At 45.3% G+C, this 23,118-nt stretch overlaps 3 protein-coding genes across 3 annotated transcripts in view; 1 reads left to right on the top strand and 2 right to left on the bottom strand.

Annotated features, from left to right (window-relative positions):
* The window catches only part of SYCP2 (synaptonemal complex protein 2), a 57,679-nt gene extending 56,810 nt beyond the window's left edge, over positions 1-869 (bottom strand). The window contains 1 exon segment of the mRNA XM_065893320.1: positions 846-869. Coding sequence (XP_065749392.1) covers positions 846-869 — 24 coding nt within the window.
* Positions 870-16,624: 15,755 nt separating this feature from the next.
* On the bottom strand, positions 16,625-17,527 carry PPP1R3D (protein phosphatase 1 regulatory subunit 3D). The gene has a single exon (XM_065893617.1). The coding sequence runs from the start codon at positions 17,525-17,527 to the stop codon at positions 16,625-16,627; it is 903 nt and encodes a 300-aa protein (XP_065749689.1).
* Positions 17,528-21,595: 4,068 nt separating this feature from the next.
* On the top strand, positions 21,596-22,750 carry FAM217B (family with sequence similarity 217 member B). The gene has a single exon (XM_065893321.1). The coding sequence runs from the start codon at positions 21,596-21,598 to the stop codon at positions 22,748-22,750; it is 1,155 nt and encodes a 384-aa protein (XP_065749393.1).
* Positions 22,751-23,118: the final 368 nt, after the last annotated feature.

Consider the following 23,118-nt stretch of genomic DNA (forward strand, 5'->3'; position numbering starts at 1 on the left):
GTAATTCAAGAATTGTTTTCACATTTGAAAATTCTCAAAAGAGCTTATATAATATCAATTCATTTATTTAAAAAAAACTGTCCACTATTAAATTCAGAGTAACAATTAGAGATTAAGTGTTTTGATAATAATAAGCTCTATACAAGAAAAATATATTTTACTATTTTCCACTTCATATTTCTTATTGGAAAGTCATCATTATGCTAAACTCAACAAAAACCTGTTAATGAAGGAAATAAAAATCAACCTTATAGTAACTAATACTTAATACCATGGATAAAACCCTAACATATCTATCAACTTCTTCATGAAGTTTAAATAGTTAAAAAAAAAATTGCATAAAGACAGGTAAAAGCACTTTAGAAACTATACCAAGCAATATAACTTAAGCATTACATACACATATAATTTATTATTTATTGTATTCTATATTTATAAGCTTTATAAAATCTGCCATCCCTGCTATTAAAGTACACCACCATTAATAAGGAATTTTCATACATTAATATGATTCTCCTAAATGCAAGTATCTCACAATTTTAAGCCTTGATATAAAAGTATCCAGCCATAAATGATACATAGATCAGTGTATGATTCATTTCTATGTAAGAGGTATATATAAATCATCTTTAGTACTTTATATTCTTAATAAAGCTTTTGGAAACAAATCTGTTGAAAAAATAAAAGGATAACATTTTTATTTCAATTATTTGACTCTTGACCATTTCATAAAAATAAGTAAGCTTTGTCTTTCCTAAAACGATGGCATTTAATACCTATAAATAAACAAAAAGTAATTTTAGGAATTGAAATAAAAGACTTCCTTTTGGTCTAGGACTACATACCTGGAGATTTGGTCTTATTGGCATTTTGACTTAATTTTAAAACAGGTGAACAAAACAAACACCTACAAAAGAAAGCATATACTTTCTGAATCTTACAATCTATTTTATATGTTTACAGTTTTAAAATCTTAACACACATAAATAAGCATTACTGCTTATACCAAAGGCAATAAATGTTGTTTCTTCAAGTTCCTCACTGCTTATGAAATTACTCATTTGAATCTGTCCATAGAAGTTTCTGGAGGAAAGCCTGAAGATCATTTATTCAAGCTTTCCCTTTTTATAAATGACTTAAATAAATGTCAAAGTCCTGCCAAAAGGTCACAAAACTAGTCACTGAAAGAATATAAATGTGAACCTCCCTCATCAGAGATTCCAACTTTGGGAACAAGAAGAAAAATAATCTTGAATTAATGCCTAAATGAAATTTAAGCTAGTAATACAATATTTAAGAAGGGAAGTATATGCAAGTATACTGCCAAAGAACAGGATATGTAAGAATATACAAATATGCAATGAAAGGAGGAAAAGATAACCTAAACACATTTTTCCCTTCAAAAGAGAATGGAAACAGTAAACAGCAGGGTTACATTAAGCACCATCTTAACAAAAGCATCTAACATTTGCAAATGCAATTTGGAGGTTTGGAGGTTAGTCCTATAAAGGAAAAGAAATAGAACAATCTTTTCTAGACATCATAACTAGAACAATTTTAAAATAATCTGTACTATGAAGAGCTTTGTAATAGAACCTCAGGAAATTCAACATAGAGGGGAAATTAATTACTTAATCCAGGAGGAATACAGGACTGTGTATCTTGAAGGCAACAAGAGGCACTAGTCAGTCTACTTTCTTGCAGACATGCCAGTAGAGATACTTAAGTGCCAGTGAGGACATACATAAGAGACATACAAAAGGGATGAGCAAAAAAATATCCTGCATTTCCAAAGATTAACTCCAGGGGGAAAAAATCTGATCCACAGAGAAACACTGATTCCACATACATAGGGAGCCAAGTATAAAGATGCTTCTGCAGCATCGTTCTGAGTGAGAAAATTCAAAAGTACTTAGATGGGAGCTACGAATGGGAGGGAGGGTAAGGAATGAATAAATAAAACGTGGCATATGCTAATCAATTTTGTAAAGATAACAGATAAAATGAACGAGAATTTTAGATATTTGCAGCCAAACAGTTTTAGTGATTAAAAAGCATGTTGCCAGATAATAAATACAGCATAATGCCACTTATATGCAAAAAGAAACTTTGTATTATTTATGATTATACCTCTAGGTACACATAAGTATACACATATTTGTGTGCATGCATGCGCCTGTGTGTGTGTGTGTGTGTGTGTGTAGAGTGACATTCACCTACACCACTCAGGACACTCTATCTGTCAGCTTATTGGGGAGGAAGAGTAGAGAGTTGCACAGAACCATAATCAGCTATTTGGCAACGGGAAACTTCAGTTTTATTTGTAATTTATACTTACTTAACCTTTTTAAAAGTAAATTCATACTAAAATGCAGCTAGGTGGGGTCCAAAACTTGGGATCAGTAAAATGTGGGTTTGGGTTATTGTGAGGGAAATGAAATCACAAGGCCAGCCTCTGCAATTAAGCAGCTAGAGTCCAGCTGCTCCATCCAAATCTATCCACGACTTAGCTGTGGTTTTGCCCCATCTGGTTATGGTTGCCTGCTCTAGCTTAAATATTAAATGGGTGACTCTAGGTCTGTGGCTAGCTGGGGATTCCAGTATACCAGCAATGATTCCAAGATCTCTAAATAGTTGGTAGTTGTTTTATCATTTTGCCTGGGAAACTGGGAATGCAGGGACCCACTGGTTTGCTTTCCCAATTCCCAACAAGGGGTGTACCTATTTTCTGCTTGGCTTCAATCTTTCTCTCTTTCTCCCCAGGCCATCACAGAAGATGGAAATTTAGCCCGTATTAACTCAATTATGGAGGTAAGAAATAAGTACTGAAGGTCAGCAACCAACAGGGGGATTAATGAGGAAACATAAGAGGAACAAGGTAGGCTAGAGAACCCTGAGCATCCACCACTGCCACTACACAATAGGCCTGAAAGCTGCAGGAGGGTCCATTCCTTGGAATAAAAAGACAAAGTTGAGGATATCACAGGATCACAAAGGAACAAAATGTATAGAATAAAAAGTTGAGATATGAAGAAGAGATGCACACATTCCACTATCTATTCAATGAGAAATCCAGAAAAAATTTTTAAATAAAAAAGAGCAGTGGGATGGCAACAGCTGAATAATAGCCAAGAACTTTCCCAAATAAATATAAACATCCACAAGTTGAAAAAGTCCACGGAATTCCAGGATAAATAAGAAAAAGTACATCTAGACATACTGTGAGAACATTTCTGAGTAAGAATAAAAGAGAAAATCTTAAGTCACCACAGCAAAAACAAAACTCAAATGCATGCAAAAGAATAAACATAATAGATTCTCTGTTCTCACAATGCAATAAATTTAGAAATCAGCCACAAGATAGCTTCAAACTTCCTATATATTTGGAAATTTAAACACATACATGTGAATAGTCCATGGGATACAGAAAGACAGAAATGACAAAATATTTAAGTGACTAAGAAAATGTGAACATATAAAATCCTATAGGATACAACCAAATCAGCAGTTAAAGTACAATTCATAGACTTGGATGAATTAACTAAAAGGTGAGAAACAGAACTAGCCAAAAGAAAGAGATCCACAGGACCTCCAAATGGTAGTTATCAGACAAATACTTCAAAATAACTGAGTATTGTGTACATAATGATTATAATACAAGACTGAGAATTGTGGCAGAGAACTGGAAACTGGGGTGGGCAGTAAGGAAGGCCACAGAAAGTCTGAAAGAAGACCAAATAATCCTAAAAACAAGAATAGTCAATAACAAGATTATTAAGAAAAAATAAAATGGATGGTTTTAATAGCAGATTAGACACAGATGAAGTAAAAGAGAAATGGAAGTGGTATCAGAAGATAATATCTGGAATGAAGCAGAGACAAAAATATGGGGGGGTAACAGAAGTCAGATCAAGAACACAGACGAAGGAGGAGCTTCAAGATGGTGGAAGAGTAAGATGCAGAGATCACCTTCCTCCCCAGAAATACATCAGAAATACATCTACATGTGGTACAACTCCTACAGAACATCTACTGAACGCTGACAAAAGACCTCAGACCTCCCAAAAGGCAAGAAACTCCCCACGTACCTGGGTAGGGCAAACAAAACAAAACAAAACAAAACAAAACAAAACAAGGGACCGGCACCAGTGGGAGGGTGCTGTGAAGGAGAAAAGGTTTCCACACACTAGGAGCCCCTTCACTGGCAGGGATGGGAGGTGGGCAGAGGGGAAGCTTTGGAGCCACGGAGCAAAGCGCAGCAACGGGGGTGCATAGGGCAAAGCAGAGAGATTCCCGCACAGAGGATCGGTGCCAACCGGCACTCACCAGCCCGAGAGGCTTGTCTGCTCACCCACCGAGGCAGGCAGGGGCTGGGAGCTGAGGCTCGGGCTTCCATCAGATCGCAGGGAGAAGACTGGGGTTGGCGGCGTGAACACAGCCTGCAGGGGGTTAGTGCACCACGGCTGGCCGGGAGGGAGTCCGAGAAAAAGTCTGGAGCTGCCGAAGAGGCAAGAAACTTTTTCTTGCCTCTTTGTTTCCTGGTGCGCGAGGAGAGGGAATTTAAGAGCGCTGCTTAAAGGAGCTCCAGAGACGGGCGCGAGCCGCGGCTATCAGCGCGGAACCCAGAGATGGGCACGAGACGCTAAGGCTGCTGCCGCCGCCACCAAGAAGCCTGTGTGCGAGCACAGGTCACTGTCCACACCTCCCCTCCCGGGAGCCTGTGCAGCCCGCCACCACCAGGGTCCTGGGATCCAGGGACAACTTCCCCAAGAGAACGCACGGCGTGCCTCAAGCTGGTGCAACATCACGCTGGCCTCTGCCGCCGCAGGCCCGCCCCGCCTCCGTGCCCCTCCCTCCCCACAGGCCTGAGTGAGCCAGAGCCACCAAATCAGCGGCTCCTTTAACCCTGTCCTGTCTGAGCAAAAAACAGATGCCCTCAGGCGACCTACACGCAGAGGCGGGGCCGAATCCAAAGCTGAACCCCGGGAGCTGTGCGAACAAAGAAGAGAAAGGGAAATCTCTCTCAGCAGCCTCAGGAGCAGCAGATTAAATGTCCACAATCAACTTGATGTACCCTGCCGCTGTGTAATACATGAATAGACAACGAATCATCCCAAATTGAGGAAGTGGACTTTGGAAACAAAAATATATATATTTTTCTCCCTTTTTCTCTTTTTATGAGTGTGCATGTGTATGCTTCTGTGTGTGATTTTGCCTGCATAGCTTTGCTTCTACCATTTGTCCTAGGGTTCTGTCTGTCCCTTTTTTTATAATTACTTAAAAAATTTTTTTCTTAATAATTATTTATTTTATTATATTTTATCTTCTTCTTTCTTTTTTTTTCTCTCCCTTTTATTCTGAGCCGTGTGGAGCACAGGCTCTTGGTGCTCCAGCCAGGCGTCAGTGCTGTGCCTCTGAGGTGGGAGAGCCAACTTCAGGACACTGGTCCACAAGAGACCTCCCAGCTCCACATAATATCAAACAGCAAAAATCTCCCAGATATCTCCATCTACACAACCCACTGAACCAACCTTAGCCACTGGGGACAGACACCAAAAACAATGGAAACTACAAACCTGCAGTCTTCGAAAAGGAGACCCCCAACACAGTAAGTTAAGCAAAATAAGAAGACAGAGAAACACACAGCAGATGAAGGAGCAAGGTAAAAACGCACCAGACCTAACAAATGAAGAGGAAATAGGCAGTGTACCTGAAAAAGAATTCAGAATAATGAGAGTAAAGATGATCCAAAATCTTGGAAATAGAATGGAGAAAATACAAAAAAACGTTTAACAAGGACCTAGAAGAACTAAAGAGCAAACAAACAGTTATGAACAACACAATAAATGAAACTAAAAATTCTCTAGAAGGGATCAATAGCAGAATAACTGAGGCAGAAGAACGGATAAGTGACCTGGAAGATAAAATAGTGGAAATAACTACTGCAGAGCAGAATAAAGAAAAAAGAAGGAAAAGAATTGAGGACAGTCTCAGAGACCTCTGGGACAACATTAAATGCACAAACATTCGAATTATAGGGGTGCCATAAGAGGAAGAGAAAAAGAAAGGGACTCAGAAAATATTTGAAGAGATTACAGTTGAAAACTTCCCTAATATGGGAAAGAAAATAGTTAATCAAGTCCAGGAAGCACAGAGAGTCCCATACAGGATAAATCCAAAGAGAAACACGCCAAGACACATATTAATCAAACTATCAAAAATCAAAAAAAAAGAACAAATATTAAAAGCAGCAAGGGAAAAACAACACATAAGGGACTCCCCATAAGGTTAACAGCTGATCTTTCAGCAGAAACTCTGCAAGCCAGAAGGGAGTGGCAGGACATACTTAAAGCGATGAAGGAGCAAAACCTAAAACCAAGATTACTCTACCCAGCAAGGATCTCATTCAGATTTGAGGGAGAAATTAAAACCTTTAAAGACAAGCAAAAGCTAAGAGAATTCAGCACCACCAACACAACAAATGCTAAAGGAACTTCCCTAGGCAGGAAACACAAGAGAAGGAAAAGACCTACAATAATAACCCAAAATAATTGAGAAAATGGTAATAGGAACATAGATATTAATAATTACCTTAAATGTAAATTGATTAAATGTTCCAACCAAAAGACACAGATTTGGCTGAATGGATACAAAAACAAGACCCTTATACATGCTGTCTACAAGAGACCCACTTCAGGCCTAGGGACACATACAGACTGAAAGTGAGGGGATGGAAAAAAATATTCCACGGAGGCAGGAATGTACAGTGGAGAAAGGACAGCCTCTTCAATAAGTGGTGCTGGGAAAACTGGACAGGTACATGTAAAAGTATGAGATTAGATCACTCCCTAACACCATACACAAAAATAAGCTCAAAATGTATTAAAGACCTACATGTAAGGCCAGAAACTATCAAACTCTTAGAGGAAAACATGGGCAGGACAGTCTATGACATAAATCACAGCAAGATCCTTTTTGACCCATCACAGCAAGATCCTTTTTGACCCACCTCCTAGAGAAATGGAAATAAAAACAAAAATAAACAAAGGATTAATCTCCAAAATTTACAAGCAGCTCATGCAGCTCAATATCAAAAAAACAAACAACCCAATCCAAAAATGGGCAGAAGACCTAAATAGACATTTCTCCAAAGAAGATATACAGATTGCCAGCAAACACATGAAAGAATGCTCAACATCATTAATCATTAGAGAAATGCAAATCAAAACTACAATGAGATATCATCTCACACTGGTCAGAATGGCCATCATCAAAAAATCTACAAACAATAAATGCTGGAACATGGGACTGAGTGAACTGATGAGGATGATTATAATTTTTGTGATTTTCTGTTTGAATAAAAAAACAAAAACAGGGCTTCCCTGGTGGCACAGTGGTTGAGAGTCCCCCTGCCGATGCAGGGGACATGGGTTCATGCTCTGGTCTGGGAAGATCCCACATGCCGTGGAATGGCTAGGCCCGTGAGCCATGGCCGCTGAGCCTGCGCATCCGGAGCCTGTGCTCCACGACAGGAGAGGCCACAACAGTGAGAGGCCCGTGTACCACACACACACACAAAATAACCCCAATAAATTCTGGAAAGGGTGTGGAGAAAAGGGAACCCTCTTGCACTGTTGGTGCAAATGTAAATTGATACAGCCACTATGGAGAACAGTATGGAGGTTCTTTAAAAAACTAAAAATAGAACTACCATACAACCCAGCAATCCCACTACTGGGCATATACCCTGAGAAAACCATAATTCAAAAAGAGTCGTGTACCAAAATGTTCACTGCAGCTCTATTTACAATAACCAGGATATGGAAGCAACCTAAGTGTCCATCAACAGATGAATGGATAAAGAAGATGTGGCACACGTATACAATAGAATATTACTCAGCCATCAAAAGGAACGAAACTGAGTTATTTGTAGTGAGGTGGATGGACCTGGAGACTGTCATACAGTGAAGTCAGAAAGAGAAAAACAAATACCGTAGGCTAATACATATATATGGAATCTGAAAAAAAAAGGTCAGAGGAACCTGGGGTTGAGACGGGAATAAAGACGCAGCCCTACCAGAGGGTGGACTTGGGGATACGGGGAGGGGTAAGTTGGGACAGGGTGAGAGAGTGGCATGGACATATATACACCACCAAATGAAAATGGATAGCTAGTGGGAAGCAGCCGCTTAGCACAGGGAGATCAGCTTGGTGTTTTGTGACCGCCTGGAGGGGTGGGATGGGGAGGGTGGGAGGGAGGGAGATGCAGGAGGGAAGAGATATGGGGACATACGTATATGTATAAGTGATTCGCTTTGTTATAAAGCAGAAACTAACACACCATAGTAGAGCAATTATACTCCAATAAAGACGTTAAAAAAAAAAAAAAAGAACACAGAGGATAAGTTATAAAGTCCTACATATGTGTAACTATAATCCCAGGAGAGGAGATAGTGAATGTGACCAAAGCAATATCTAAGAAATGATGACTGAGAAGTTCCCAAAACCAATAAAATACATCAAACAATAGATTCAAAAAACCCCATGAACCCCAGCAGGGGGAAAAAAACACCCAAACCCTGGTGCACCACAGAAAACTGCTGAAAATCAAGATCAAAATCAAAATCAAATATCAAACTGCTGTCAGAGAGTAAAAAAGACAGGTTACTTTTAAGTAGCACCAATAAGACTAGTAGATGACCAATTGAAACTATGAAAGCCAAAAGACTTAGAATAATAACTTCTTTAAAGTGCTCTAAAATTGGACTTAAACTACACATTGAACAGATGGACCTAACAGACCTATACAGAACTTTTCATAGATCAGCTGAACACACATGCTTCTCAAGGACGCATAGAATATTCTCCAGGATAGATCATATGTTAGGCCACAAAAGAAGTGTTAATAAATTTAAGAAGACTGAAATCATATCAAGCATCTTTTTTGACCACAAATTGGGCAACCTAGAAGAAATGAAACCTAGGAGAAACATACAACCTATCAAGACTGAATCATGAAGAAACAAAATCTGAACAGATCAATTATTAGTAAGGAGATTGAACCAGTAATCAAAAACCTCCCAACAAGACAGGTCCAGGACCAGACGGGTTTGCCCAGTGAATTCTACCAAACATTTAAAGAACTACTAACACCAATCCTCAAACTCTTCCAAAAAATAGAAGAGCAAGGACACTTCCAAACTCATTTTATTAGCCAGGCTTATGCTGATACCAAAGCCAGACAAGAACACTGTGAGGAAAGAAACTAGAAAGTTCTGAAAGAAAAAACTGCAAGCTAGAGTTCTATAACCAACAAAAGTACTATTTAAAAATAAATGGAAGAATCATCCTATTTGTTATTAAAATGTATTACAAAGTTGCAATTACTAAAAACAGTATTAAAAATAGGAAATAGACAAATGGATCAATAACCAAAAGAGAATCCAAATGCATACCCAATATATATTGGAACTTCATATATGAGTAAGAAGGTTTTGCAAATAGTAAATGTAAATTAGTCAGTAAATGCTCCCAAATGCGCAAACTGGCTCTGGGAAAACTGACTCACCATATAAAAATATAACATCAAGCCCCTTATTTCCCGCACTCACAAAGCAAACTAGATGAATTAACTACCTAATGTAAAATGAAGATATTTAAAAACCATTAGAAGGAAACACAGGAGGATATCTCTATGACTCTGCAATGTGAAAACATTTAAAAAAAGCACAAAGCATAAAAAGTAATAGATATGAGCTTTCTGTACATCATTGTCTCCTTCTCTCTCACACACACACACATACATAATTTCATTAAGGACTCTCTGTTCACTCTTAATCCAGTACTCAGTATTGCCCCAGCAGGTCCTATAATCGTGAACACATTCACTGGCATAACTCACACCCTTCAAGCCCTAGAGAAACATTTCCTTTGCCTATGCCTTTAAAAGAAGGGGACTGCAGTCAATTACACTATTCTGTTTATTTTGTATGTTAGAAATCTTCCCTAATAATAATGTTTAAGGGACTCAGGGCGGGGCGGGCGGGGGTTGGGGGGGAGGGTAGGCTGAGACAATGCAGAGAAGATTGCAGGTTGTGCTGATACTGACATTTTAGTCTGCTTCAGAAAGGAGGTAAAATTTGAGCAACCTAAGTGCTCAGGTAAGAGAAAAGACATTAGTTAACTGTCAAATCCTTCCTCTGGCAGAGCAAAACTACAGTTGATTCTTGCGTAATGAAAAACTGCTTCCTAATAGTGCCAAACGTCCATTTTCTTGCTTCTCTTTGTATTCCAACTTGTGGCTCTGGAAGTACTAGCAACTAAGTGCACAGTGTTTGCAACAATTGCACATGGTGACTGAGAAACATTCTGTAGTTCTAAGCAATTGCTATTATTCTTTAATTTGTATATATGTAAATCTAGACAACCGCATGAACATGACATATTTACAGTTAGATGGCAAGCAAACACTAGAATGACTAAGTTTATTTTATAAGAATACTTAATAAGATTTATTCAAAAATAATTTCAGTGTATCAGAACAATTTTATTTAGATTAATGTTCGTTAGTAATTTGTATCTACCTTAATTTTAAGAAGAATTTAGTATTTCAGAAAATATTAAAGAAACAATACCTTTTAATTTTTTACACTTAGTTCACGTTTCTGGTAAAAGTACTCAAATTAGTACATTTTGAACAAAACTACATGTTGTTTTAATCCTTAAATCATACTGTCAATACAACAGAAAATAAGTAAAATTCTTGACTATACTGATTTTGCTAAAATGAAAAGAAGTTTATGAAATGTGTACTAATTTACAAATTATATAGGTCATTATTACTTATCCAAAATTCGGCAGTCCATCATCAAATATCCATAATAAATGCGTTCAATTATCTTTGATATTTTGCCAACACTCGGTCATAAATATAATAGCGTCACACAAACTTTTCTATTTCATTACGATGAAGGTATCTGTGTGAAACTGAAGACTTTATTGCACCACGTGAAAACTCGATTGAAAAGTTGACGCACTTAAAATATTTCAGGGGCCTCTGTTTGTACTCTTTCCCTAGGGTCAGCAACTGTTGGGGCAGGCCTGCCTATGGCGGAATGCTTCGCTGCATCACAGCTACAGCAACCTGAGTGTGAATTGGCCATGTCATTTCCAAGGTTACTCTGAGATATGACATACAGTGCAGAGGAATTACGGCCAAGAGGCCACAAGGCTCACAAGACGGCTTAGTTCCTAGTCTACTTTTGTGCAAGAAGTCCGTCAAGGGGAAGGAAAATTAATTAATGTCTACCCAGGCAGAGTTTTTTTTAAGAAAAACTGAACCAAACAATCCAGCGACTCCTCCCTCCCTTCCAAGGCTAAATGCATACTGGCTCTAACAGAGCCCCAAACTGGGTACCATCCATGATACAAGACAAACATCTGCGACTGACAGGGAAGGCTAAGTCCTGAGGGAAGCGTAAGCAACACTCATCTTTCCACCGCCCTGAGTAAACCATTAAAAATACCTTTATGAAGCGCCACGCACGAGCACAAGGAACAACAGAACGACCTGAGAGACCCAGCACAGAATTATATTTTTTCAAGAGGAGTCTGGGGGGCGGGGGGTGGGGTCAACTAAGCGGGCTTGGCGCTCTGGTTTCCTTACAGGCAGCACAGACCTTGGGACAAGATGAATGCGCACGCGCAGGCGGATGGCAGGAGGAAGGTTTAAAAAACACCCAACAACTTGACACAGGCACACATTCTTTCCCCAAAGCTGAATGAATGAATGCAGCAAAGCCCTCTGCGCCACCAGAGCAGACGTCCGACAGTTGGGACTGTGACGCCGGAAGCTGCCCGCGAGCCGGCGAGGAACCACCACCTTCTCCTGTCACCACTAAACAGTTACCACGAGCTACTTCACGACACCTGTAGTGGCATCACCCACGACAGCCAGCGCACAGACCCGTTTCATCCTCCTTCTGCGACCGGGGACATCAGGACATGTGGCTCCCCCCGGAAACGGGGACCAGGGAGAAGGCGCTCGCGGCAAAAGGCTGCGGGACAGGGGCCGGGGAGGAAGGGTGGTGGCGAGAGGGGAAACACGTGTGCGCACTTGGCTCTCCGGAGAGCAGAGAGCACGGGCCACTGCGAGGCCAGCTGCTAACCCCTCCCCGCCCCCCCACACACACCTGGGCTCTGTTACATCGTTTCCGACGCTAAGCTGTGGGTTCCGCGCCCGCTCCGGAAGCCCCGGCCCGCCGCGTCTCCACCCGCGTCGCCCTCAATTTCGTGATTCCGGCCACTGCTCGCGTCCTTGGTCATCCCCCGACCAGCGGATCCGCGCTCCCCCCGCTCCCCCCAACCCCCCCCGGGCCCTGGACACCCGCCGCAGGCCCCTCACGACCGCACGCCCCGCGACCCGTCGGCGCGAGGCCCGCACCGCCCATCGGACGCCCCGGAGTCGGCCGCCCTCAGCCCCGGCGGCGCCGCCGCCCCGGCCGTTTCCTCAACGGCTCGCCTCAACCGTCCGGAGGCCGCTCTCTCGCTCGCTCGCCCGCCCGCCCCCTGAGGCCCAGCCGACGCCGCAGCTCCACTCGCGCACCCCGCCGTCAGGGAAGTCCTCTCCGGCGCCCAGCTCAACCTGCCGGCTGGAGTAGGCCTCCACGCGTAGTCCCGCTGCCGCTGCCGCTGCCGCCCAGCTTCGCGTCTCCCTTAAGCGATCGCCGCGGCGCCTCACGCAGCCGAGGGAAGGCGGGAACTGCCAGTCCAATCGGCGTCGCGTGCGGTCGGCGTCGCGTGCAGTCGGCGCCGCGTCCAATCAGCGCCGCCGGCCTGACAGGCCCCGCCCCTCACGCCGGCGCAAGTGCCGCCCGAGGCCGGAACCGGGGCCGCCGTGGTGGGCAAGGCTCAGGGCCTCAGGTAAGTGGGCCGGCCGCGCCCCGACACCGACCCCTGACGCCGGTCGGCCGGCGGCCGCGCCGCGAAGCTCTCCCCGCACGGACGCGCCGCGAGAGAAGGCGACAGTGTCCCTCCTCTGCCTGCAGGACTTGAACCTGGAGGGCCGGAAGCGCCGGCGGCTCAAGAAGACTCCAGGGCTCCCGACAGCCACCCGCGAAGGCTGGAAGGGGCCGCAGTGACACGGGGGCACTCGGCGAACCCGCGGGGACACGATGGTCAGAGTGCCCTGAGACAGGCGCACGCTGCGGGCCAGCAGAGGGCAGCGTAACCACTCCGGGCCTGTCCCCGCTGACAGCCGCGCTCCACCCCGCCCCGCCTTACGTTCCGGCCCCGCCCTGCCCCGCCCCTGCCAGGGTTTCCTGGAAGCAGGGCCTGCGAGTGCCTGCCCTCTCGGTAGCCTGAACCCCAGACCCCTGGGGCACAGAGCGCTGAGGCCATCTAGGCTTGGCACTGAGGGGACTCATCAACAGTGTATTCCCAGGCTTTTTAGAATGTTTCAATTTAAAGTATCAGTTTAAATGATAAAAGCAATGGATGCTTGTGGTGTGAACTGCAAGCAACTCAGAAATAATTACAGCAGACAAGCACAAAAAATCAAAAGCTAGTGATTTCTCACCTTGCCACTTTTTAGTAGAGAGAAGAAAAATGTCAGAGCCCTTTTCATTATTATTATACAATTCAACCTTATTTGAATTGTTTTTAAATAGGTTTTTAGATGATGATGTCAGATGGAAAATCTTATCACTCAATCCGAATGGGCTTTCAATTAAATGTAACAAGCTCTTACTGGGTACATCTCATCACATGGCAGAGAGAGATTGGGCTTTGGCGTGGGTTCGAATGCTAGCTTTGCTACTTACCAGCTGTAGGGCTCTAGGTGAGCTCCTTAAACCTCCCCGAGCTTCATTCATTTCAGCTGAGAAAATGGGGAAATTATCTACCAGGTAGTGCAATTTTCAGAATTAAATGAAATCAAATACATACAGCACCTAACATTTTAGGCAAGCAAATAAGAGAGGACACAATAAGTGTTAGTTTCCTTGCCCTGTGTCCAAAGCTTTGTAATTGAGTAAGAGTCACGATCAGGGTGCTGGGGGGGAAGGCAGATACACACTAGTTATTCCATATACAGGCTTCAGTAAGCACTAAGGAAGTACAGTAACTGTCCCATCCCTTATGTCCCACTAGAGCTTTCTTCACATGTAATACTGACCTGGCATAAAAGGGTGTATTTCGGTTTCTCAAAGACATACACAACTGTGCTACTGAAGTTGAGGTGCCATCATACGATGCATTTATTTACTTATCTAGCCAAGGTCCTAAATGTGACAGCCTTTTAGGAAGGATAAGACTTATGTGTGAAATGACAATCAGCATGCTTCTAAAGCCTTGTTTCACAGTAATTAGACCACAAGAAAAACACACTTCAACTAACCACTTGTGCCCATATACTTTAATATTTAGGCTTAGGTGAAGACACCTTAAATGGCAGGTATTAAAATATGTTTGGGAAGACAACCCAAGAATTGCACAATCCACAACAAAATTTGAACATCTAGGCCACATAACTGTGTTTTCAGGCCTGAGAATCTCCTTAAGCTGTTCCAAAGCTTCTTTATTAACTAGACAGGTATATTTAAGCTTTAAAATTTTTTAAACGATTTTTCAAAGGCACATGGAGATTCTCTTAATATTAAAGATATAACATTTACTTCATATTCCGTGACCAGAACCTTTTTGGTAAGTGACCTTCATATGGATTATAAGATTCTCTACATGCCTTTACATAGCAATACATTTGCCAGCTCTAGCTCATACCTGAATGCTGTGGACAACTGCCTTGCACGCTGGGCTGGGACCCAGGCCCTCACAGGCTTGCTGAACTAACTGGACAGTTTGTCAAATAGCAGGAAATGCAACCAGGCTTCTCTCCCTCTTGCGTGTCAATGGCGTACACAGTGCTAACAGCCAACGATTGTTCAATTTAGTCACAATATTTTAAATCAAAGTTCCATATTCTTAGATCAGAAGGTACCAAAGAAAGCCACCCCTATTGATGGAATTTTAAAAACAACACAGTTGCAATTATAAGAAAGAAATTGGTTAAAAGGCAAAATGTGTCCTTTACATACTTATTTGACAAATGGCGACAAGCATTCAAAAATTTAGAGTCAGTGCATTGGTGACAGCTATCACAAAATTGATTACACTGGTTTCAGCTGTCTCAGAAACAAGCTTCCTAAGTTGGAGACCGTGTCCATCTTAGCTGGGTTTTCACACCTCAGTGCTAGCACCTGCCGTCAGACCACCACTCAGCACCAAAAACTATCACCAGCCCCTCACTGAGGTTTTAAGTTCTTGTGGCAGTCTGCAGGGGACAATGGCCTTGACTTCTTGGTTGGAGATTTAAAAAAAAAAAAACAACAACAGCATTTAACATTTTAAAATTGGGAAACAAGTCCAGATGAGGTTATAAACTTTTCTATCTGAAGGCACAAAGAACAAAGTTGGCAGGTAGCTGATAAAACCAGGCATATATAAATACAGTTTAAAACACTTAAAAAGTATAAATATTTGTGTATTGTTTTTCCTCCAGTCTGGCTGTTGCTGAAAATACCTGCTAGTTCCACTTGGTAGCGTGATTTCTGAAAGATGACTGCTGGAAACTTTGACGCTCAAGAAGACATAGAGTCACCTTAATTCATCAAAAAGTTCATCGCAAAGGGCATCGTTGCCCGAAATTCCATAGAGTTGCCTGAAAACTGAAATAACTTAAGGCAGAATTTCTTTAAATATTTAGGTAGTTCAAATCTATTCAGAATGGCCTGATTAAGTGCAGATACATAATTATCAAACATGTACAAGAATAATACATGACGTGCGAAAAGAGACTGCAGAAAGGGCTGGCTCCTTTGCTAGTTAAAAGTTTTAAGCATTTTCTTCCTTCACAATTGCTGATGCAGGAGACACACAGCCTAACCGGGCAGCCTGAACTCCCAGGAATGGTTGGTTGTACGATGACCAGATGAGGCATAAATTTCTTGCCTATTAATAGTTTCCCGGCTGTTAGAAGCCTACAGACATTGGCAAGAAAATGTGATCACAGGTTTTTCTTGTCCCGGGGCAGGAATGCCACAAGGGACCATAATGGGGGTCACACTGTACATTGTTTACAATGGGCACAAACACACAAAATGACTTTTTTTCTTTTTTAGCTTATTAAATCCAGAATGTTCCAAAGAAGGCATCCACCAAGGGTAAAAAGTCCCAATGTCACAATGATGATAAATAACAGCTATATTCACAGAGACCCAATCAGGACACACGCAAAAGCCACAGGCTTTCCCAGCGGGAGGATGCAGGCCTTTCCAAAACCACCTGCCTGGGCCTTCTTCAGAGGGGCCAACGCACCCATGAGTCTACCCACCCAGCACCCCGCCCCAGCACAGGACACAGCTCGGCCTTCTGGCACCTGAGGTTACTTTTTAGACCAAGTGACACAGACGATGCAAGCAGAAGACAGGACGGGCCATGCCAGCACACCTTACAGTGGGAAGTGAGGTCAAACGACCTCGGTTAGGAGATGGGGTGTGAGAAAGGGCCACTGCCCAGATGCGAGAGCCCAGCCAGGAAGTGAGCGCGGGTGCGGCCTGCGCGCGGAGTGTCAGATGAAGTGAATCCAGCTCTCCTCGCACTCCCCGCGCGGCATGTGCAGCGCATGGTTGCGGCACGTGAGGCTGTAGTCGCGGCCGTCGTTGTTGTCCCAGTACTCGGCGCCGGCCACACAGTAGCGCAGCGCGAAGTGCACGCGGGAGCCGAGCTCCAGCAGGAAGGGCGGCACCGGGAAGCCGAAGGTGAAGACGTCCTCGGCGCCCTCAGTGCCCGCCGGCCCGCGCCACCGTGCCACAGCCTCGTGCACGCTGCGCCAGTCGGAGAACGTGTAGCGCACCACCACCTGCTTCTCGAAGGCCAGGTTGCGCACGCGCGCCGTACCGCTGATGCCCAGGTCTGAGCAGGTGACGCGCTCCAGACACACGAGCTGCCGCCCCAGGCGCTCGCCGAAGTCAGGGGTCTCGACGGGCGGCGGGAAGTCAGGCACCAGGCACTGCAGGGTGAACTCCAGGTCCTGGCTGCTGCAGCACAGGTCCGAGTTGATGGCGAGCCGCGACAACACGTGCAGCGGCACGGACGGGTCGTCCCCCGCGTTGAACACCTTGACCTGCGCCAGCTCCAGGCCCAGAGCGTCGGCGAAGCGCACGCGGTGCTGCCGGCTGCAGCCCGGCCGGCACGCAGCGCCCTGCGCGCCTGCGCCTTTACGGCGGCGCTCAGGCGAGCTGGGCAGCGAGCGCGCCCGCCTTAGGATAATGGGCCGCAGGCAGGGGTCGCAGCCGGACGGCGCGGGCGGCGGCGGCGGCGCGCTGCCCGGGCTCCTGGGGGGCCTGCAGGGCCGCGACTCCCGGGCCGCGCCGCCGTCCAGGTCCGAGAGGCAGCTGAGGCTCCGCGGGGCGGGCTTCCGGAAACCGGCGGCGGCGGCGGGGAGGACCGCGGAGCCCGAGCCTCTGAACATGGCCCGGCTGGCCGTCGAGCGATGGGGAGGTGGAACCGAGGGGCGGCCTTCCGACCCCGCGTCCGCTCCCTCGGTGTCCCCGGCCGTGCTCAGCTGCCCCTGGGGAGGGTCCGCCGAAACCTCTGACTGCAGGGGATCCAGTGGGCCGGCTGCGCCCTCCCCTCGACAGCCACTTCGCCCCTCGAGTCCTCGCCCGGGGTTTTTCGCTTTGGGCAGCCAAAAAAAAAAAAAAAAAAAAAAAAGCTGATTTCAATCGATGAGTGCTTGCTCTCGTGGAAGCTTTTCGGGGCCACCGCGGAGCGCGGGGTGGCGCCGGCCTTCTGCTTCTTCCCGGGTGCCTGGGGGAAGGCGGTGTCCGCCCAGCGGCCGCTCCCACCCCCGGGGCCCTGGCGTTACTTACACGGCTGCAACTTGTCGGTGCAACTTCCCGGCGAGCCTCCGCCCCGCCCCTCGTGACGCGGCCGCGCGCGGCCTCCCGCAGCCCGAGCGCCGCCGCCGCGCCTGCAGCAGCGCGCCGCAGTCCGGCCTCCCGCCCGGACCCGGGAAGGAAGGCCGGCGGCCGCGTCAAGTGTCCTCGGCGATCGCGAAACAGGTCTGATCAATCTCTGTCCGCGTCTGCCTGGCCCGCCCGCCGATCGATCATAGCTCCGCGTCTGCACAAACGGAGGACCAGGAATGTGCATGCTGCTGGTCCTCGGATTTCTGGGTTAATGGGGGCGGGGGAGGCGTGCAAAGCCCGGCCTTTCCAGGAGCTCGTCCCCAGGCTGATTTTAAGCCTCGAGGCTAGCCAGCTCTTTGGACGTTTGCCCTGTAGCATGGACCCTAGGCCAGACCGAGGGAGCCTCGCTGCGTAGAGGAGAAGCGTCCTGTCCTCACGGCACCCACAATGCTTTGCCGCCCGGGACCGTCCCCGGGGGTGGGGAGCAGGCGGCGTGGCTGCGGCTGCGGCTGTCTCGTGGCGCCGCGCCGGAGAGGAAGATGTGGGAGTAACAGTTCATACCCTGGGGTGACATATGCGGTTGCCTTTAAGCAAGCAGCCTCTGGCGCTTGGGACGCATTTCCGGAGCCAGAATCTCAGACTTTTAGCTTTGTTCCGACGGGAGGCGGAACCGTCAGGGAAACCGGAGCTTGTTTTCTGCGTCCTTAGGGACCCTGCAGGCTGTCATCTGTCTCTAATTTGGTGCAGAAAACGGCACAGCCTAGGGTGTAAAGCTTGCCAGGTGAAGGCGAGAAGATGGGAGTGCACCAGGCTAATTGGAGGAGTGTTGGTAAAGAACATTTTCTACGCCCAAAACGAATCAAGCCGTTGATTATGGTATAATTCATTCATTGTGAGGGCCCGCATGTGTTTTTTATTCCCATCGTATGTACACTGACCAAAATGGCACACGTGCTTCTTTTGAAAAATAACACAGCAAAGTTTTAGGAAGGAAATAAAAATCTTCTATAATCCCACCTCTTCCATTTTTCAGAGGCAGGGGATATTATGGAAGAAAGAAATACGTATTCACGTTCAAATGGGGCACTTTTAGTAGCCCACTCAAAATAAGAGGCGAAAAGCAACCTTGGGTGGTACAAATCAACAAAATGTCACAAAGAGATAACATCGTGTGATGTGTATGAAGATACTGATATGACTTTTTCGTGGATTGATGTGATAGTGAAGGCAGGAGACTTGAAAGAGAGCCTCCACAGCAGAGTTTAAGCTCCACAAGAGCAGGGCATGTGTGTAATCCTGCCGTTTTCTAGGCACTCCTGTAATTGTTTGTTGAAAGAACGAACGAATGAATGAATGAATGGACATGGGAACTTCGGAGCAACACCCGACCTTAATTAGCCCCACAGATTTCCACAGTATGTTATTTCCAAGGGGATTTTGTGTGTGGGTATGTGTGGGTATGGGGAGAGAGAGAGAGGGAATCCATTTGTAGTAGTGTGATCTTGTATCTAATATCCACTGTGAAAAACAAACAAGATTAAACCATAAAGAGAAGGCAATATCCTTCCACCAGTTTTTCTACACAATTTGAATATTTAAGAACAAACAAGTGAAAACCAACACAATACCGGTGATAGGACCGTTTGCAGTCAGTACTTACCAACACTTCTGTTGCTTCTAGTTCCGGTGGTAAGGAGTCCTTTCCAAATATAAGAGGAATAAAGAAGTTACTTCCCCTGCTGCCATCATCTCCCAACAGACTGAGCAAGAATATTTCGAGCGCTACAGCAAAGGTGATGTAAACTTTGAAGTAAAATCTTATTTAGATTTGTTGGGTTTCTTTTCCTGTTCGTTTCGTTTCTTGTGTGTGTGTGTGTGTGTGTGTGTGTGTGTGTGTGTTCAGGGTATTTATTAACTACGTGTCTGTTTTTTAGACAGTCCATCAAACCCTAGATGATGATCAGCCGTGTGACTTTTTCAAGAAAGGGAATAGGGTGAATAAAACTTATCAGAAAAGCAGGTAAATCGTTTTTCATGTAATTGCTTTATCTTGCAAAAGGCACGTTATCTCAGTTCTCCAGATTGATATGTGTGGTTGGGAAAAAATATGTCTGTTGATAGGAAATATATACTTATATTTCTTGTCTGGCAGAAATGATTTTAAACATTACTAGTTGGTAAAAATTCCAGAGGTCATAATTCTTGCACTGTTAGCAGAATCCACAATTTTGGGTAAATCCCTTAATCATCTGTCTATGTTAGTTTCCTTTTATATAAAAAGGATACTGTTAACATTTATGGATGCACACAGACAGCTAGAGGTAAATGAAAGTTTTAACAATATTGGCTATGAGTTCTAAATAATGGCAATTCCTTTATCCATTTCGTCAACATTTATTGAGCACGTGTTATGCTACTGGCAATGATTTAACCTCCAACGTGTTTATTTGTTAAGAAGTGACACATTTTCAAGTAATTGCTTAGTGTGGTAGAAACACAGACGAATGTAAACCAGACAAATGAACCTCTGAGGTTTCCACAAAGCACGTTTACCACCCTTTTTTTTTTTTTTTTTTTTTTGCGGTACGCGGGCCTCTCACTGCTGTGGCCTCTCCCGTTGCGGAGCGCAGGCTCCGGACGCGCAGGCTCAGCGGCCATGGCCCACGGGCCCAGCCGCTCCGCGGCACGTGGGATCCTCCCGGACCGGGGCACGAACCCACGTCCCCTGCATCGGCAGGCGGACTCCCAACCACTGCGCCACCAGGAAAGCCCTACCACCCAATTCTTTTAACCCCACCAGACTGATATTGCTGAGAAGTATTATTCATCTTGGCAAAATGCTACGTTCTTGGTAAATAAGTCAAAAAGAAAATATTTTCAACTCTGATATGAGACCCTGTCTCAGAATAAATTAGAGGAAGAATCAGTTGCCATGCTGGTAATGCCCACGGTATTCACAATGTCTACTTCCCCGCCATTCGAAGGATTGCATTAAACCTATTTTTTAAATTCATATTGTGTTAAAAGGTATGATTTTATTCCTATTCCTCTAAACAGCTTTTCTGAGTGTGTTTTCTATTTGAAAACACTTTGATAAGCTTTTGGTTTAAGGTGTAGGTTGTGTATGCTACACTTTTCCTTAAGATTTTTGTCAGCTCAGAATTACCACCAACCAGTGATTAAGTTCTGTAAAACTTGTATTTTACATCCTGTTTACATTTAATTGAAAGTAGGTATATAAAAGAAAGCTGTGGATTTTACTTGTTCGTGTTATTAAACACTGCTCATCATTAGCAGGACAGAGTCCTATGAGAGATGTTACTAATGTTTAAAATGATAATATAAGCACTTTATGAAATGTTAGTGTTTTTCTTAAAAGCTAATGTTTGATGTAAAACAGAATCCGTGCATGTACTCTGGCACCTGCTCTATGATGTTTCCTAAGTAGAGTGTCAAGTGGAAAATTGTCCTGTAACTTGTTCTGTGAGTTCAGAGGCCTCACATTTACTAATGCCTCGCGGTAGCTGAAATATACCACCAGGGGGTTCTTTTGGTCCCGTTGTTCAATCATCGGCTGGCCAGTTTTTGTCAGATGGACTAAGAATTGCAGGTTTATTTCTCGCAGCAATATGAATGCAGGCCCCTCTTGGAATAAAGTACAGCGTCCAAAGAATTCAAGAAAAAGGCAGAGTAAATCCCAAGTCCCCCATATCTCGTCCCAGCTGAAAAGCGGTCTCGGAGGATGTGTCCCCCAACCAACTGAGGATAAACTGAAGGAAAGCATTTCCCCGGAAGGAAACCCCAAAAGGAGTCCCCTTGGCTACAGGTGTCGGGCGTCCTCAGGGAACACGTTGTTTCTGGACTTTCAGACGATGAAAATTATCAAAGAAGATGCTGAGGAGGACAATGCCAGTGACCTCTCTGATTCAGAAAGAATCCCCGTCCCCCCTTCTCCCCTCACGCCTCCAGATCTTCATCTTCGAGCCGAAGAGATCGATGCGGCTCACTTCGATCCGCACCCAGGGCAGGGTCCCACCCAACAGCCCGAATACTCTTACCCTGACTTCCTCCCGGCCCCGTGTAACTCCTGGGACCTGCGGGACATGGCTGTGCTCTTGCATTCTGAGCGCAGGACAGAGGCCGTGCCCAGAACCGGGGGGCTGCTGGGGAAGTACATCGACAGGCTTGTCCAGCTCGAGTGGCTGCAGATCCAGACGGTCCAGTGCGAGAAAGGAAAGGGGGCCAAGGCGAGGCCTCACACTGCCCCTGGGACCTCGGGGGCTCTGAAAAGCCCTGGGAGAAGCAAGCTGATTGCCAACGCTCTGTCCAGGCCTCAGCAGGAAGGGCCTCCGAAGTCAGGCCCTTCACGAAAGAAAGACGTGCACCGCGAAGAGGTCCATCCATCCTATTACACATGTGAGGCTTCCACCAGACCCCTCGATGTGCTGAATAGCAGCAGACTGTGTTCTCAGAAGCAAACCCTGGACGTGCAGACAGAGGAGAAGAAAAAGAAATCCAACAAGAGCTCCAAGCTGCAGCACTGGGGTCTGTCCTGTGGGGACAGCGGTGACCCTAAGATCAAGAGCAGCGTGAACCTTCGCCTTCCCAGGCAGCCAGCGGTGATCGGGGACTCCACGGACACCTACAAGGCCTCCAGAGCGCCAGCACATGCAAGTCTTAAGCAAAAGGGAAATGCAAATAATTGTGCTCGAGCCACTGTATCCAGCGAGAAAAAGCTCAAAACAAATGGAGGAAAACAAAACACACACAAATTCAAATCATAACTGAGACGATGAATTGCAAGGACCTGCAGGTGCCCCAGTATTAGAGCTCTTCCAAAAGTTACAATACTGTGAACTTTAAGAGACTTTGGGATCACTGACACTGAAGAGGTTGACCAGTTCTTTAGTCCACGCCACGCCCACCCAAGCCACAACAGGGTCGTTTCCAAAGAAGGGTGTCTTTCAGTAACCATATTTTGTGTTGACAGTCTTAGGCAAATGAGAGCCCTTCAGATAAAAATTAACCAAGGGTCTGTGCCGTATAAAGAAATAAAACGACAGCTCTCCAAGGGAAGAGTGGACTAAACTTCTGAAACCTCAGCCAGGCCACGTACAGCGCAGGTAAACTAGTGCGTACTGCTTCAAACGGT

The sequence above is a fragment of the Phocoena phocoena genome, chromosome 15, assembly GCF_963924675.1.
Source record: "Phocoena phocoena chromosome 15, mPhoPho1.1, whole genome shotgun sequence".
Taxonomy (NCBI): Eukaryota; Metazoa; Chordata; class Mammalia; order Artiodactyla; family Phocoenidae; genus Phocoena; species Phocoena phocoena.